At 40.4% G+C, this 17829-nt stretch overlaps 1 protein-coding gene across 2 annotated transcripts in view; it reads right to left on the bottom strand.

The window, feature by feature from the left end:
• The window catches only part of LOC115177480 (cyclin-dependent kinase 14), a 207782-nt gene that overhangs the window by 140038 nt on the left and 49915 nt on the right, over window positions 1-17829 (bottom strand). For both annotated transcript variants that reach the window (XM_029738290.1, XM_029738291.1), the window contains one exon: window positions 4419-4664. In XM_029738290.1, coding sequence (XP_029594150.1) covers window positions 4419-4664 — 246 coding nt within the window. The remainder of the gene's footprint in view (window positions 1-4418; window positions 4665-17829) is intronic.

Below are 17829 nucleotides of genomic sequence, written 5' to 3'. Positions count from 1 at the left end.
CTCCTGCAGCAAAGCACCCCCACAACATGATGCTGCCACCCCCGTGCTTCACGGTTGGAATGGTGTTCTTCGGCTTGCAAGCCTCCCCTTTTCCTCCAAACATAACAATGGTCATTATGGCCAAACGGTTCTATTTTTGTTTCATCAGACCAGAGGACATTTCTCCAAAAAGTATGATCTTTGTGCCCATGTACAGTTGCAAACCGTAGTCTGGCTTTTTTATGGCAGTTTTGGAGAAGTGGCTTCTTCCTTGCTGAGGTTATGTCGATATAGGACTCATTTTGCTGTGGCTATAGATACCTTTGTACCTGTTTCCTCCAGCATCTTCACAAGGTCCTTTGCTGTTGTTCTGGGATTGATTTGCACTTTTCGTGTGTACGTTCATCTCTAGGAGACAGAATGCGTCTCCTTCCTGAGTGGTATGACGGCTGCGTGGTCCTATGGTGTTCATACTTGGGTACTATTGTTTGTACAGATGAACGTGGTACCTTCAGGCGTTTGGAAATTGCTCCCAAGGATGAACCAGTCTTGTGGAGGTCTACAATTGTTTTCTGAGGTTTTGGTTGATTTCTTTTGATTTTCCCATGATGTCAAGAAAATAGGCATTGAGTTTGAGGATAGGCTTTGAAATACATCCACAGGTACACCTCCGATTGACACAAATGCTGTCAATTAGGCTACCAGAAACTTCTAAAGCCAACCCATTTTCTGGAATTTTCCAAGCTGTTTAAAGGCACAGTCAACTTAGTGTATGTAAACATCTGACCACTGGAATTGTGATACAGTGAATTATAAGTTAAATAATCTGTCTGTAAACAATTGTTGGAAAAAATATTTGTGTCATGTACAAAGTAAATGTCCTAACCGACTTGCCAAAACTATAGCTTGTTAACAAGAAATTTGTGGAGTGGTTGAAAAACGGGTTTTAATGACTCCAACCTAAGTGTATGTAAACTTCCGACTTCAACTGTATGCCAACTTGACACTATATGTAAATGGTACATTTTGGTCATTCCAAAATGTTTTTGTTCATTCACTCAGTACTGATTGAACGTTTATTGCTCTTGCTTGGTTCATTTGTTTCCCATTCTGAAACAGTCAATGTGTTGAACTCAGTTAAATTTTATCACATACCTAACCAAGTTAGCAAGCACGGCATTTTATTTTGACTGGACACAGGTTGCGGAAGCAAGCATGATCCTTATGATGTTGTTTTACCTGGATGCTTAGTGTGCAACCCGCACCACTGCTACTTTTTTACTTGTGGATGGCGACTTCAGATTGAAAAGTAACTTGACACTGTGTTGATCAGTCAGCGCAAATTTGGATCATAAAGACAAGAAGAAAATAGCATTTACAGAGGAGGGCGCGTACTGAATTAATGCATAAGATAAGATAAAATTTGTATAATTAATTTCTAACAGCGACAAGTTTGTTCTGGCGTGTGCATGTATTATAAATAAGCAGCGTGGCTGTTTTCCCAAAGTTCCCAACGTTTGGTGTATCTAAGTGGCTATAACAGCAGCCAAGGACTTTTATTTATTTATTTATTTTGCTCCTTTGCACCCCATTATCTCTATTTCTACTTTGCACTTTCTTCTACTACAAATCTACCATTCCAGTGTTTTACTTGCTATATTGTATTTACTTTGCCACCATGGCCTTTTTTGCCTTTACCTCCCTTATCTCACCTCATTTGCTCACATTGTATATAGACTTATTTTTGTACTGTATTACTGACTGTATGTTTGTTTTGCTCCATGTGTAACTCTGTGTTGTTGTATGTGTCGAAATGCTTTGCTTTCTCTTGGCCAGGTCGCAATTGAACTTGTTCTCAACTTGCCTACCTGGTTAAATAAAGGTGAAATAAAATAAAATAAATACATTTGTTTGTGCTCTGATTACACGCAAGTGTTCAGCCATATGAAAAACCTTCCATAGCAAAATATAAATATAAACAAAATATAAAGACCCTGTATTTCAAAGATAATTTGAAAAATTCCAAATAACTTCACAGATCTTCATTGTAAAACGTTTAAACACGGTTTCCCATGCTTATTCAATGAACCATAAACAATTAATGAATATACATCTGTGGAACGGTCGTTAAGACATTAACAGCTTACAGGGGGCAATTAAGGTCACAGTTAAGAAAACTTAGGACACAAAAGAGGCCTTTCTACTGACTCTAAAAAACACCAAAAGAAAGATGCACAGTGTCCCTGCTCATCTCCGTGAACGTGCCTTAGGCATGCTGCAAGGAGGCATGAGGACTGCAGATGTGGCCAGGGTAATAAATTGCAATATCTGTACTGTGAGACTCCTAAGACAGCGCTACAGGGAAACAGGACGGATAGCTGATCGTCCTCACAGTGGAAGACCACGTGTAACAGCACCTGCACAGGATCGGTACATCCAAACATCACATCTGCGGGACAGGTACAGGATGGCAACAACAACTGCCCGAGTTACACCAGGAACGCACAATCCCTCCATCAGCGCTCAGACTGTCCGCAATAGGCTGAGAGAGGCTGGACTGAGGGCTTGTAGGCCTGTTGTAAGGCAGGTCTTCACCAGACATCACCGGCAACAACGTCGCCTATGGGCACAAAACCCACCATCGCAGGACCAGACAGGACTGGCAAAAAGAGCTCTTCATTGACGAGTCGCGGTTTTGTCTCACCAGGGGTGATGGCCGGATTCGCGTTTATCGTCAAAGGAATGAGCGTTACAATAAGACCTGTACTCTGGAGCGGGATCAATTTGGAGGTGGAGGGTCCGTCATGGTCTGGGGCGGTGTGTCACAGCATCATCGGACTCAGCTTGTTGTCATTGCAGGCAATCTCAACACTGTGTGTTACAGGGAAGACATTCTCATCCTTCATGTGGTACCCTTCCTAAAGGCTCATCCTGATATGACCCTCCAGCATGACAATGCCACCAGCCATACTGCTCGTTCTGTGCTTGATTTTCTGCAAGACAGGACTGTCAGTGTTCTGCCATGGCCAGCGAAGAGCCCGGATCTCAATCCCATTGAGCCCGTATGGGACCTGTTGGATCGGAGGGTAAGGGCTAGGGCCATTCCCCCCAGAAATATCTGGGAACTTGCTGGTGCCTTGGTGGAAGAGTGGGGTAACGTCTCACAGCAAGAACTGGCGAATCTGTTGCAGTCCATGAGGAGGAGATGCACTGCAGTACTTAGCTGGTGGCCACACCAGATACTGTCTACTTTTGATTTTGACCCCTCCTTTGTTCAGGGACACATTATTCCATTTCTGTTAGTCACATGTCTGTGGAACTTCTTCAGTTTATGTCTCAGATGTTGAATCTTGTTATGATCATACAAAAATGTACACATGTTAAGTTTGCTGAAAATAAACGCAGTTGACAGTGAGAGGACGTTTCTTTTTTTGCTGAGTTTACCTATGTAGCTAGCTAGCTAACTTCCTTTTGCTTCTTATCCAACTGGTGTAACCTAGCTAGCTACAGCTACAAGCATTTTCCTAGTTAGCTGCTACTGTTGCGCAGCAACCGAGTTGCACCCAGTGTTAGAACTCTGAGATTCGGCTGAAAAGATGTTAGCATTGTCAAAAATGCTCCAGAAAAGCAATAAATTGTGAATTTAATAAAAACTGTTTCACCTACAAAACGTATTCAGTCCATGTAGCCTCGTTTTATTCCGACGTCTAGAATTTGAGCTAGGTTTGGGCAAAGAATTTTCTGACGACCCTAATGCTAACGACTCCGGTATAGTGGTTCTCGGTAATGGCCGGATGGATCATGACGAGAAGCGGGAGGGTGTCAAATTGGCTTACATGTGATGGTAGGGAGATTTGAATTTAACATTGCGCTTCAACCAATGCATACTATAGTCGTACCAACCAGTATAATGTACTACAGGCCTATAGTCTGTACTGTATACTGTACAGTATACATTGTATGACCGTACTGTGTATTGTATATACTGTACAGCAGGGTTCCCCAACTGGAGGCATGCGGGCCGAATTTGGCACGTGGGTGGTTTCATTTGACACAAGTTTTCAGAGCAAAAAATCAACAACCATTTCTTTTTTAAATAAAATAAAAAAAATGTTGGACATAAAAGACTGTAAAAACACCAGGAAAACAGCTCCAAGTGATTTTTATTTAATAAATCTGTTGCCATGTATTTCCACGTTTTAGTCAAACATTATATCTGTTTGGGCTTCTTGTGGTCAATTTGCAGTCTACAAATTATTAGTCATTATGTTCCAGCCCCCCCGACCATCCGCTCAACAAGGAATCAGCCCACGGCTGAATCTAGTTGATGATCCCTGCTGTTCAGTGAGTAGACAACAAACTATGTATACTATAGACTGTGCTGTGTATTTTATATACAGTATGTAGCATACAGTGTGTAGGCTACTGTATAGACTTACAGAGCTGGGGCTGGAGTGTCGGCGCAGTTTGGGCGACTCTTTCCCAGTAGAGGAGGCCTTGGAGGAGATACAGGCATTGTTCTCTGAGTGCACCCTCTTCACCTGGCTGGCGGGTTTCTCAAAAGCGTCGAAACCACTCTGTGTCCGCTGAACCCTTACCTTCCTGTCCTCAGGGATGGTGTCCAGGGGCGTGATGACCGAGTCCTTTCCCTGGCCGCTGCGTGTGGACATCTTTGTGACGCATATCTGAGAGGAGAGAGGGACAGAGAGAGATGGAGGAGAGAAAGGAGAAAGAGGTTGAGCGAAAAATGAAAGTGAGGAAAATTATTCCATCTGCATTTTCTGCGGTTTGGGACAAAATTGTTCCCCCCACCTAGTCCCCACCTCCTCTAGATCTACCTTCATTTAATCTCTCTGTCTGTCTCCATCTCTCCCTCCCTGTGGAGTCCCAGTGCTACCTCTCTCTGTTAGAAGATTTCTATCTCCATATCCCTCTGATCACAACACAGCAACCATACTAGTCTGTTTCTGCCTCTTTCACACCCCATTGCTGCTGTGCCTACACACACTCACAGACACACACACACACACACACTCACACACACACACACACTCTCACACACACACACACTCTCACACACACTCACACTCACACTCACACACACAGACACAGACACACACACACTCTCACACACACACACACACACACACACACACACACACACACACACACACACACACACACACACACACACACACACACACACACACACACGCACTCCCTCTAAACACAATGCAACCTACCGGCTACTCCACAGCCGCCAAAGAGCAAAAAAGGACCAGGCAGCGTGTCGTGTTGTGCTACAGACTACCTTTCAGATGAAATATTTAGTACTGGACTCCCCAACGAGCTGCTATTCTAATCACTACACATATACAGTGACCAGGCTGCAGAAGAGTCACCTTGCAGCTCTCAGAGCGAAGCAGCTCTCTCACCCAGGTTAGGATTAGGGTTAGTCACGCTACACAGTTGGGCTTCTGACAGGGAACAAACAACAACAAATCAGGAGAAAATGCCAAGAAAAAAATATATTTATTTAACAGCTAGAATTCTTAATTAAAGCAATAAGAAAGAGTCCTCCCCACCCATTTTACTAAAAAGCTAAAAAGCTAAAAAGTAACTACACAGATTAATAAATAATATTTCTTGATATTTGATGGAGAAAAAGCGTTCGTCAACTGTCTGAAAAATGGATGAAAAATTACGTAATTAACAGTTTCAACATTACTACATGTCGTGTCACATTACTCAAGTGTGTCAACTTCTGTGCAGCATGAGTGGGGGGGTGGGGGAGGGGGTTGGCTGCACTGATAAACAGGCATGATCCGTGAGACACATTTGACAGAAGTACCGAAACTACAATTCTAGTACCAAGGCGTTTTTCATGTTCTAGTATCGGAAAAAGTACATACGTTTCGGTATACAGTGCAACACTAATGCACTAATGCATGCAGAGTAAATCTCGACAGTAACACAACAACATAACTCATGTCCCAAACAAAACCCTTTAACAGTGATTAATGCAAAAATAACATCAACAGCAATGTACAACACCACAAGGCTTTGGATATATCACATCACTGCTATATGCCATGGGTCCTAATATCAGACGCGTGTGTAAACGCATGCACACGCACACGCATGCACGCACGCACACACACACACACACACACACACACACACACACACACACACACACACACACACACACACACACACACACACACACACACACACACACACACACACACACACACACACACACACACAGGCATACTTACTGCATTACATCCTCTCTCTCCCAGTTCCTCCCATTCCTCAGCCACAGCTCTCCCACATCCCACTTCCTTTCCTGAACTCCCAAAAATGTCAGAGTAAGACTCTATGGGCCTTTCTGGACTCTGTGGAGAGAACAGACTGGCTGGCACACACACAGTCAGTGTCTATGGTTGTGACATGTGCAAACAAATGTTTTTGCATGCTATCATTATATCATAGCTGTAGGCAGGGCATACTGTAACTGTAGTTTACCTAGTATGACACCCTGAATTCGTCTCTGTCACCCTAACCCAGATAGGACAGTCTCACTATGATATATAAGCTGCAAGATTATTAGAGAATGTATGGTAGTGGTTTAGTTACAATACAATATGAGATAGATAGAGTATTAGAAAATGTACGGTAGTGGTTCAGTCACATTACAATATGAGCTAGATTGATTATTAGAGAATGTACAGTAGTGGTTCAGTTACATTACAATATGAGCTAGACAGATTATCAGAGAAATATGTGAGCAAAATTTCAAGATTATGTTATATAATCACCACATCCTCATCGGCAGACTCAACAGCCTTGGTTTCTCAAATGATTGCCTCGACTGGTTCACCAAGTACTTCTCCGACAGAGTTCAGTGTGTCAAATCTGAGGGCCTGTTGTCCGGGCCTCTGGCAGTCTCTATGGGGGTGCAACAGGGTTCAATTCTTGGGCCGACTCTCTTCTCTGTATATATCAATGATGTCGCTCTTGCTGCTGGTGAGTCTCTGATCCATCTCTACACAGACGACACCATTCTGTATACTTCTGGCCCATCTTTGGACACTGTGTTAACAACCCTCCAGACGAGCTTCAATGCCATACAACTCTCCTTCTGTGGCCTACAACTGCTCTTAAATACAAGTAAAACTAAATGCATGCTCTTCAACCGATCGCTGCCTGCACCTGCCCGCCCGTCCACCATCACTACTCTGGACGGTTCTGACTTAGAATACAGTATGTAGACAACTACAAATACCTAGGTGTCTGGTTAGACTGTAAGCTCTCCTTCCAGACTCACATCAAACATCTCCAATCCAAAGTTAAATCTAGAATTGGCTTCCTATTTCGCAACAAAGCATCCTTCACTCATGCTGCCAAACACACCCTCGTAAAACTGACCATCCTACCGATCCTCGACTTTGGCGATGTCATTTACAAAATAGCCTCCAACACCCTTCTCAACAAATTGGATGCAGTCTATCACAGTGCCATCCATTTTGTCACCAAAGCCCCATATACTACCCACCACTGCGACCTGTACGTTCTCGTTGGCTGGCCCTCGCTTCATACTCGTCGCCAAACCCACTGGCTCCAGGTCATCTACAAGACCCTGCTAGGTAAAGTCCCGCCTTATCTCAGCTCGCTGGTCACCATAGCTGCACCCACCCGTAGCACGCGCTCCAGCATGTATATCTCACTTGTCACCCCCAAAGCCAATTCCTCCTTTGGCCACCTCTCCTTCCGGTTCTCTGCTGCCAATGACTGGAACGAACTACAAAAATCTCTGAAACTGGAAACACTCCCTCACTAGCTTTAAGCACCAGCTGTCAGAGCAGCTCACAGATCACTGCACCTGTACACAGCCCATCTATAAATAGCCCAAACAACTACCCCCTTCCCCTACTGTATTTATTTATTTTGCTCCTTTGCACCCCAGTATTTCTACTTTGCACACTCATCTACTGTCAAATCTACCATTCCAGTGTTTTAATTGCTATATTGTATTTACTTCGCCACCATGGCCTATTTATTGCATTTACCTCCCTTATCTCACCTCATTTGCTCACATTGTACATAGACTTATTTTTCTACTGTATTATTGACTGTATGTTTGTTTTACTCCATGTGTAACTCTGTGTTGTTATATGTGTCGAACTGCTTTGCTTTATCTTGGCCAGGTCGCAGTTGTAAATGAGAACTTGTTCTCAACTTGCCTACCTAGTTAAATAAAGGTGAAAAAAAATGTTATAATACTTTTATTGCATCAAATTGTTGTTTTATGCAGCAGAATAAGGGGTTGTTAGAATGCTCATCTATGTGTTCTACTGAGGACGGGCTTCTGGAAGATTTACGATGTCTTTGGTGATACTGCATTCCAGAGCATGAGTTAATGTTTCTGTTCTATATGATACCAAGGAGAGACGACCCCAGGGCCAGACGCTGGTCTCTACACAAAGAAAACAGTCTTTACAGCAGATACTGTCTGCTGTGAATTATAAGTATTTTTCATACAAATCTTAACCTTGTGACCCATTCCACACATCTGTTGTTCGTCATGTATACTGAAAGGGGTGTATCTTGGCTATAAAAGACCTTTGTACTTTTGTCTGGGGCTCTCAACAAATCATCTGAGGGTGATTCGTCGACCAGCCATCAGTATCGTAGAGCACTCAATCGATTCACTTTATATGTGTGTGTTGTATTGACCTGCTCTCTTATTAATAAGTGAATAAAGATATAGTTTAAGTATAACTCTGACTTGTGTGATACGTTTGTCTCTCCTCATTTGATAGTAAAGAAATTAACCACCACATTTAGCGACGAGGATAGGATGGGGATGGGGATGTGAATCTTCACTTGGTGAGCGCTCCTGACGACCTGGGTAAATCATGCACGAGGGATCCCTCAAACTTGGGATCTCAGGGAGACCACACTTCGGGAACGGAGAAGATGGACCCACCCATGATCTGAGAGGGAGCGAGCAGAGTGGATACCACATCTCGAACTTTGTAAAAAAAAAAGAAGAGGTGAGTGAAACGCACAAAGTCGAGTTTTTAAGAAAAGCCTCTGTTACGTAGGCTCTGAGTGTGTATTCCTGTGTGAGGGGGGCACCTTGGAGGCGTAAACAGGGCCGAGTCAGAGGAGAATGATCTGAGAGTTAGTCGACTCAAAAACACCTATCATTGGTCGGTTGCAGGCGACCTAGTGCCATCCTGAAACTGAATTGATCACAGTGGGGATCGGTGCGTTCTGTAAAGTGTCTGTGTGACTGTCTAAGTGACCCTCAGAAGTGGTGAATTCCAATTATTTTAAATGTGCTAGCCAGGTATACCCTGGGTTTGGTCATTTAGTGTTAAATATCTAGAATCTGTGTGAACTAGATGAAAACTAGAATCTGTGTGAACTAGTTTTGGCCATTTAACGTTAAAACATCAGGAATCTGTGTGAACTAGTTAAGATGATATAGTATAAGATAGTATGGTGCACCTGTAATTGTTTTAAACCTGTATATTGAAAGATGTAAATGTATGAGTTGCATTATCCTAGGATCTAACCATGAGATAGCAATTATTTAAAAGATCCTGCAAGTTATTAAAAAATATAAATATTGTCAAAAAACATCTAATTGATTAAGTATGTTTAGGAATAGCATTGTATGACTGTGATATGAGAGTTGCGTGAATGTGGAAATGAGACTTAATCTGAAGTTAGGATAGTAACATATAGAAATATGCTTAATCAGATTATTGAAATTTGGATAATAAGGTTTGATATAACGTTATCTTGGGGTTCCGTTCCTTCACTGCCCATCATAGAATATCACAGGCTGGTATTGAGAGAGGGATGATATTTTAGAAAGCAGCGGAAGGTCTATAGTTCCTGGGAGGCTTGATTTTGCCGTGGTCTCTGGGAGGTTAGAGAACCGCCGAGGATCCCATGACGGGCTGGTCACTATCTGGGAATCAAAAGTAAATTGTTTTGGTTCCTCTGGGAGTATGTTTGGAGAGCTGCTTCATAGCTGTGGAGTCTTTGAAAATGCAAATGGAATGGTTGATGTGAGTACCTAAGAATTTCTTACGTTTCATATGGATTCTGTGAAGATATGAAAATGTAATGAATTCTATGTGTGTATAATACCAGGAGATTTGATAAAGTAATACTGGGAATATAATTAGATAGAACTTAAACAACCCATACGTAGATGTACATAGGTTTTGAGTTGGTCCCTTTAATGGATCATTTGATAAAGATGAAGTTTAAGCATTATTAAACTGTCTACAAAGTCTGGGCAATTGTTTCAGAAACTGATTGGAGTGTGTCCACTTTTGGTTAACTTACCCTAACGATGTAACTATAAAATGCTTATTAGATTTTCTCCGTCCGGGTACTACATTTGAAATAAAACTGAGGCCTGAAAAAATGTTCTTCCCAGTGTGAGAGGAGTTGCTAGATTTCTTGAATAAACCTTTTTCTATAAAGTTAGAGCGAATTAAGATGTAATCTCGATGTAAGTTATAACGTCGTACAATGTCTAGGGTATCCATTAAAACGAATTATCATTGTGGGATTAATGTGATGCAGTATGTAATTGAAATATGCTGCATGTGAAAACAATCTGCTTTTATTAAAGAGCACAAGATCTGTTTCCTAGTCAATAAATGTTAATTTAACTCGTTGACTGCTAATCTATTCATTTTGCGCATGTGAGAATCTCTGCGGAGAAACGCTTGGACCTTAAATTAAGGCTATTTTCTGGGAATTGTGTCATTATTATGTGCCTGATGTTATGACCCCAGACAATTGTAAATTGGGTTATTTGAGGGATTTCTTCGTCATTTCAATAGCATCGGGTCTATGGTATTGACTAAAATCTGGGTTTCTGATTGTAATTCAACTATTGGTATGTTTTGCCTGGACAGATACTGCTGCTTGTGTTTGTTTAAAATTTAAACTGAACGTTTTAACAGCTTGCTTAGTTCAAATTGAAAGGCTAATTTATTCAACATAAATAGCGAGGCGATTTCGAGGTAACACGTTGTCTGTTACCTAAATGGTCTGCTGGAATAACATATTGAGAATGGAGCCGTATTTAAATAACTAAATCAAAGAAGAGAAAGTTACCTAAACCTAATGAATTCTAATAATAGCGGATAGGTAATTGCGATAGAGCTGTGCCCACCAAAATGTTATTTTTTTCTTCTTATGATGTATTTTATAAATGTGGCGCATTACATGTCACTTTTAAAGTCTTAGACATTTCATAAGTGTGAAGCCGAAAGAGAAGAGAAAGTTGTTAAGTTTGTTTTTAACGTTACGATAGAGGTAAGCGCTGAACGTTGTTTGAGAATGGGTTATATTTTTTTCCTACTGGTAAGAATAGAAGAGTTGGTTGTGCTCGCTGGGCTATATCGGGCTGTAAGGGATTCAGTGGGACATTTGCAGTAGAGATCTGAATGGTTGAAACGGAAACGTTCTGTGATAATTTCTGATTACTGTTGCTGGGTTTTATAGTTTAGGTAACACCAGTGAATTTGAGCAGGAAGTTAATGCATTGTAACATTATCATCCGTTTCCATTATGTGGAACAATGTCCGGTCATTAAAGTGGATTGCAGTTTGAGTTTGAGTTTATTTTTATTTTTACAGGGACAGTGCACATTAATCAACGTTTCAGTAAAGGTGCTGGTTTTAGCCAGCTGGCTAATTGTCAACCACAGTCCCTGGGCAGGTTATTAAAAATAATTACAAGAACAATAAAGACAATCAAGGAGCAGTGAGCACATGCAGAGCAACATAGAACAAGCAACGCGTAGCACGCAGACAGCAACAAAACAAAATACATAAAAGCAACAAAGTGTTTCCACGCCTCACCAGCTACAGACAACATGGAAAGCAGCAATACACAGCTAGGGATTATGTTCACTAGTCTGATTGGCCTTTAGCCATGTCTTCATGTTATCTTTGAAGGTGTGATAGGTGGTACAGTTGTGTGTCTGATGGAAAGGTATTCCAGACATGTGAAGCTCTAACAGAGAAAGCAGATAGTTTGTTTTTACCTTAAGGTTTGCAAATACCCACACACAACACACTTATTATGACTATTTGTTGGTGTTTTAAAATAGATTAGTGTGTTCTATTTCCTTTGGGTTTAGTGAGTTTTCCATTTGTCTTAGTGCCAAGGTATCTTAAAACCTGTTGGGGCTAGGGGGCAGTATTGACAATTTCTGAAAAAACATGTGCCCATATTAAACTGCCTCCTACTCAAACTCAGAAGCTAGGATATGCATATTATTAATAGATTTGGATAGAAAACACTCTGAAGTTTCTAAAACCGTTTGAATGGTGTCTGTGATTATAACAGAACTCATATGGCAAGCAAAAACCTGAGAGAAATCCTACCAGGAAGTGGAAATCTGGATGCATGGGCTCTCTTCAAGTCGTTTCCTATTGAATACACAGTGACGTAGTAATAATTGTGCACTTCCTACGGCTTCCACTAGATGTCGACAGTCTTTACAAAGTTATTTGAAGCTTCTACGATGAACAGAGCCCGAATGACAAGGAGGGGAAGTTGTTGAGGCAGGGGGTGACATCACTTCTTGGAGCGCGTTCATGAGGATGGATCCCTCCCATTCCAAAACCTTTTTCAAGACGTAAGAACCGTCCGGTTGAAATATTATTGAATCTTCACGTTCTGAAGGCCCTAAAGATTGATGTATTACAACTTTTGACATGTTTGAACGAACGTAAATACAACTTTTTTTTACTTTTCGTCGGGACATCGTCCGCGCGCTTTCTACACTTGTAGTAGCTTACTGGACCCACGAACAACAAGGAGTTATTTGGGCATAAATTATGGACTTTATCGAACAAAACAACATTTGTTGTGGACCTGGGATTCCTGGAAGTGCCTTCTGATGAAGATGATCAAAGGTAAGGGAATATTTCTAATGCAATGTATGATTTTAGATGACTCCAAGATGCCGGCTATCTGTATAGCCTAGTGTATTTTTCTGAGCTCAGTACTCAGATTATTGCAAAGAGTGCTTTCCTCGTGAAGCTTTTTTGAAATCATTCATAGCGTTTGCATAAAGAAGATGTTCATCTATAATTCTTTGAATGACAGTATAATTTTGTATCAATGTTTATGACAAGTATTTTTGTAAATTGTGGCGCTCATTCACCGGCAGTATTTGAGGGAAAATATTTTCTGAACGTCACGCGCCGATGTAAAATGCTGTTTTTATATATAAATATGAACTTTATCGAACAAAAAATGCATGTATTGTGTAACATGATGTCCTAGGAGTGTCATCTGATGAAGATCGTCAAAGGTTAGTGCTGCATTTAGCTGTGATTTGGGTATTTGTGATGCATGCTAGTTGCTAGGAAAATGGCTGTGTGGTTGTTTTTGTCGATGTACTCTCCTAACATAATCTAATGTTTTGCTTTCGCTGTAAAGCCTTTTTGAAATTGGACAACGTGGTTCGATTCAGGAGAAGTGTATCTATAAAATGGTGTAAAATAGTCATATGTTTGAGAAATTGAAGTTATAGCATTTATGAGGTATTTGTATTTCGCGCGACACGATTCCACTGGCTGTTGACTAGGTACCTTGCCCAGGGAGGTTAAGAGAGGGATGTGATTTGTGTGTTTTATTTCCTTTGGGGTTAGTCAGTTTTCCATTTGTCTTAGCGCCAAGGTATCTTAAGAGAGGGATGTGATTTGTGTGTTCTATTTCCTTTGAATTTAGTGAGTTTTCCATTTGTCTTACTGCCAAGGTATCTTAAAGGGGCATACACACACACATGGCATTTTCTGAAGTTTTTATTTTCTGAGTTTCAATTAAACATGTGAATTATTTTGATAAAGAAATGTACTGGAAACCCAGGATACGACATGTATGAAATGTTTGACTGTTTTTCATCAACTTGTCTAATATAGTAAGAAACACTTCTTTGAAGTGTTTGTATGACCTCCGACATCTGTCCTGAATTTCCAGTGTGTTTTGATCAACCTCATTGGAAAGCCATTTGGATAATGAATTTAAGGTCATTTGTAATACTGATTTGAAGGCAATTTGTAATATTGATAATTAGGATGAAGATTAAAGTTCTTTGCCATATTTGTCATTTGGACCAATGTGAAGAAGGAGAGGGTGTTGACTTTGACTAAGGGTAGGCTGCCTTAAGTCTATTATCCTTTGACCGTATGTGTACAATTCTTTATGGAGTTATTAAGGGTAGTGATTCTCATTCTATTTTGTTTTATTTTTTGACCAGTAGTAGTGTTTTTTTTACACATTACTCACATGGGGAGTCATGTATCAAAATGGGGGAGGTAACAGTCCTCTGTTAGGTTTTGGATTGAAGTTTACACATATTGAGTGATATGTAAAGCAGTGTACAGTATTGTTGTGTTGTTTGTGTTGTTTGTTCTGCTTTGTTTTGATACAAATCTCACCAGATTAGATCTGCTGGATTGTTGGGATTTCTCCCAATGTCACGACTTCCGTCGAAGTCGGTCCCTCTCCTTGTTCGGACAGCGTTCGGCGGTCGACGTCACCGGCCTTCTAGCCACCGCCGATCCACTTTTCATTTTCCATTTGTTTTGTCTTTGTTTTACACACCTGATTTCAATCCCATAATTACAGGTTCATTATTTAACCCTCTGTTCCCCCATGTTTTTTTGTGAGTGATTGTTTGTTGTATTTTCGGTCTGTCATGGTGTGCGTGTATTTGTTACTTTATATATTTGACATTTTGAGTAAAAGTACTTTGATTACTCATATCTGCAGTCCTGCGCCTGACTCTCTACACCAGCTACACCTAGGACCCATTACACCCAATGGGTTATAGGTCTAACTTCCTGATCCTGTGGCTCTGAGATGAAGTTGACAGTGTAATGAGGAGTATAAGCCAATTTGAAAAATAGTTTCAATAGAATGTGTTGTTATTCTCTTTGACATCTTAAGACATTGGTATTAAGAATAATTGGTAAAAGTAATAATTTATCATATAGTTAATGCTTTCCTGAATCAAAAATGAACTGAACTGAACTGTTGTTCTGATTTTTCCTCTCTTGAGGTTATCATGAAAGGTGACATCAGTCTGTGTCTTAATGCATGGAAGAGATATTTGGAACAAGTACCTCAAAACCCCCTCTAACTGGCTGAAGAAAAGCGACAAAGGCGTTCAATATGGCCCTGTCCGCACCACTTCTACCGAAATAGTCCTGAGCCAGCAACCTGTATGCAACATCCAATCTAAACTATCAACTGTTTTTCTCTCATGTCTTTTCTCTCAGGAGTGTGACAGAAGTCCATGTGGGGTGAGCATGGTGAACAATCTGTTCCAAACTTCTCTTATGTTGCTGGTATACTGGTTGACGAATGGACAAGACTGTGCCAAAAATTGATTTAGACTTTTGTGGTATCAGGTTGATTGTAGAGGTCTACACACTACATCAAAGTATAGTAATTTAGATTAAGAATGCATTAAGATACTGATCTGTATTATAATCGTGATAAGAAAGTTAATAGTATAATTATAGGTTAATTATACTGTATGTTAATATAAATGTACATTCTGCCAATGTTGATTTGAGGGTTTTTGACTTTGAGTGATAGGACCAATTTAAATCACTGAGCAATGTCATTGTAAATTTGGCTTGGATAATTCATTGGGTTTTGATTATGATTTGGAAACTGAATGATTTTTAAAACTGATGTATTGATTGGTGAATGGGGAGAGTGAAACTGATCCTAATCTATTTGACTTATTTCCATTACCAAATTACATTTTTGATGATAGTGAAAATACTCAGGAACTATAGCAGGTATGGTGGTAATGGCACATAGAGACTACAGGTGTAAGGGGTGCGTAACTGGTGGCAGGGAAGTCAGACGCAGGAGAGCAGAACTCGGTAATAGCTGGAGCAGTTTAATAGTAAAACTAACGGCATAAGAAATACAAAATATGGGTACAATAACCCGACGCGCACCAGTAAAACAAATGTTTACAAGCACTTACAACAATCAATACCACACAAAGACATGGGGAAACAGAGGGTTAAATACACAACACGTAATGAGGGAAATGAAAACCAGGTGTGTGGGAAAACAAGACAAAAAAAACGGAAAATGAAAAATGGATCGGCAATGGCTAGAAAACCGTCGACGTCGACCGCCGAACACCGCCCGAACAAGGAGAGGCACCGACTTCAGCAGAAGTCGTGACAATAGAAGTTGCTTGTCTTGGGTCATGTTCATTAGGCACTAACAGAATACATTTTACTTAAACCATCACTACCTGGATTTGTCTAAAGAGATATGCTCATTTTAGTTTCTGGGAAGGAAATAGTTATTTCCACCATACCATGCTGATCCATTGGAGTGTGATAGATAACTAAAGCTTATTTTATTGAACTCCTTTGTCGCATGCACTGCATTATGCATAAAATATGTGATTTTCACTGTGTATGAAGATATAGCTTTGAATCTCATAAACTGTATGCATCTCATGTGATGGATGTTGAAATAGGAGACAGTGCAAAGTTTCTTGGGAGGAGGCTGAGCCAGTGCTATAGCAGCTGGTCACGTGCAGGAATCCATGCAATGAGTTATTGCTTTTATGCTTCTTGTTTTATGAAGAATGTATGCATTTTCTATATATGAATGAATGTTTTTAAATCTTGTAATTTTCTTTTAAGTTGAGAGGACTCTCAAAATGGGGGAATGTGAGAGCAAAATTGCAAGATTATATTATAATACTTTTAATGCATCAAAAGGTTGTTTTATGCAGCAGAATAAGGGGTTGTTAGAATGCTCATCTATGTGTTCTACTGAGGATGGGCTTCTGGAAGATGTACAATGTCTTTGGTGATACTGCATTCCAGAGCATGAGTTAATGTTTCTGTTCTATATGGTACCAAGGAGAGACGACCCCAGGGCCAGACGCTGGTCTCTACACAAAGAAAACAGTTTTTACAGAAGATACTGTCTGCTGTGAATTATAAGTATCTTTCATACAAATCTTAACCTTGTGACCCATTCCACACATCTGTTGTTTGTCCTGTATACTGAAAGGGGTGTATCTTGGCTATAAAATACCTTTGTACTTTTGTCTCGGGGCTCTCAGCAAATCATCTGAGGGTGATTCGTCGACCAGCCATCAGTATCGTAGAGCACTCTCTACTTTATATGTGTGTGTGGTTTTGGTGGTTTCCCTTATTAATAAGTGAATAAAGATTTAATTTAATCTTACATCTAGATGTTCCGCTAGCGGAACGTCTGCTCCAATATCCAATGATGGGCGGGGCGCGAAATACAAACTCCTCTAAAATCTGAAAACTTCAATTTTTCAAACATATGACTATTTTACAGCTATTTAAAGACAAGACTCTCGTTAATCTAACCACACTGTCCGATTTCAAAAAGGCTTTACAGCGAAAGCAAAACATTAGATTATGTCAGCAGAGTACCCAGCCAGAAATAATCAGACACCCATTTTTCAAGCTAGCATATAATGTCACAAAAAACAAAACCACAGCTAAATGCAGCACTAACCTTTGATTATCTTCATCAGATGACACACCTAGGACATTATGTTATACAATACATGCATGCCTGTTCAATCAAGTTCATATTTATATCAAAAACCAGCTTTTTACATTAGCATGTGACGTTCAGAACTAGCATTCCCACCGAACACTTCCGGTGAATTTACTAAATTACTCACGATAAACGTTCACAAAAAGCATAACAATTATTTTAAGAATTATAGATACAGAACTCCTCTATGCACTCGATATGTCC

The sequence above is a fragment of the Salmo trutta genome, chromosome 37 (assembly GCF_901001165.1).
Source record: "Salmo trutta chromosome 37, fSalTru1.1, whole genome shotgun sequence".
In the NCBI taxonomy this organism is placed as follows: Eukaryota; Metazoa; Chordata; class Actinopteri; order Salmoniformes; family Salmonidae; genus Salmo; species Salmo trutta.
The sequence above is the reverse complement of the archived record's forward strand: the minus strand, read 5'-3'. Positions and strand labels throughout refer to the sequence as shown.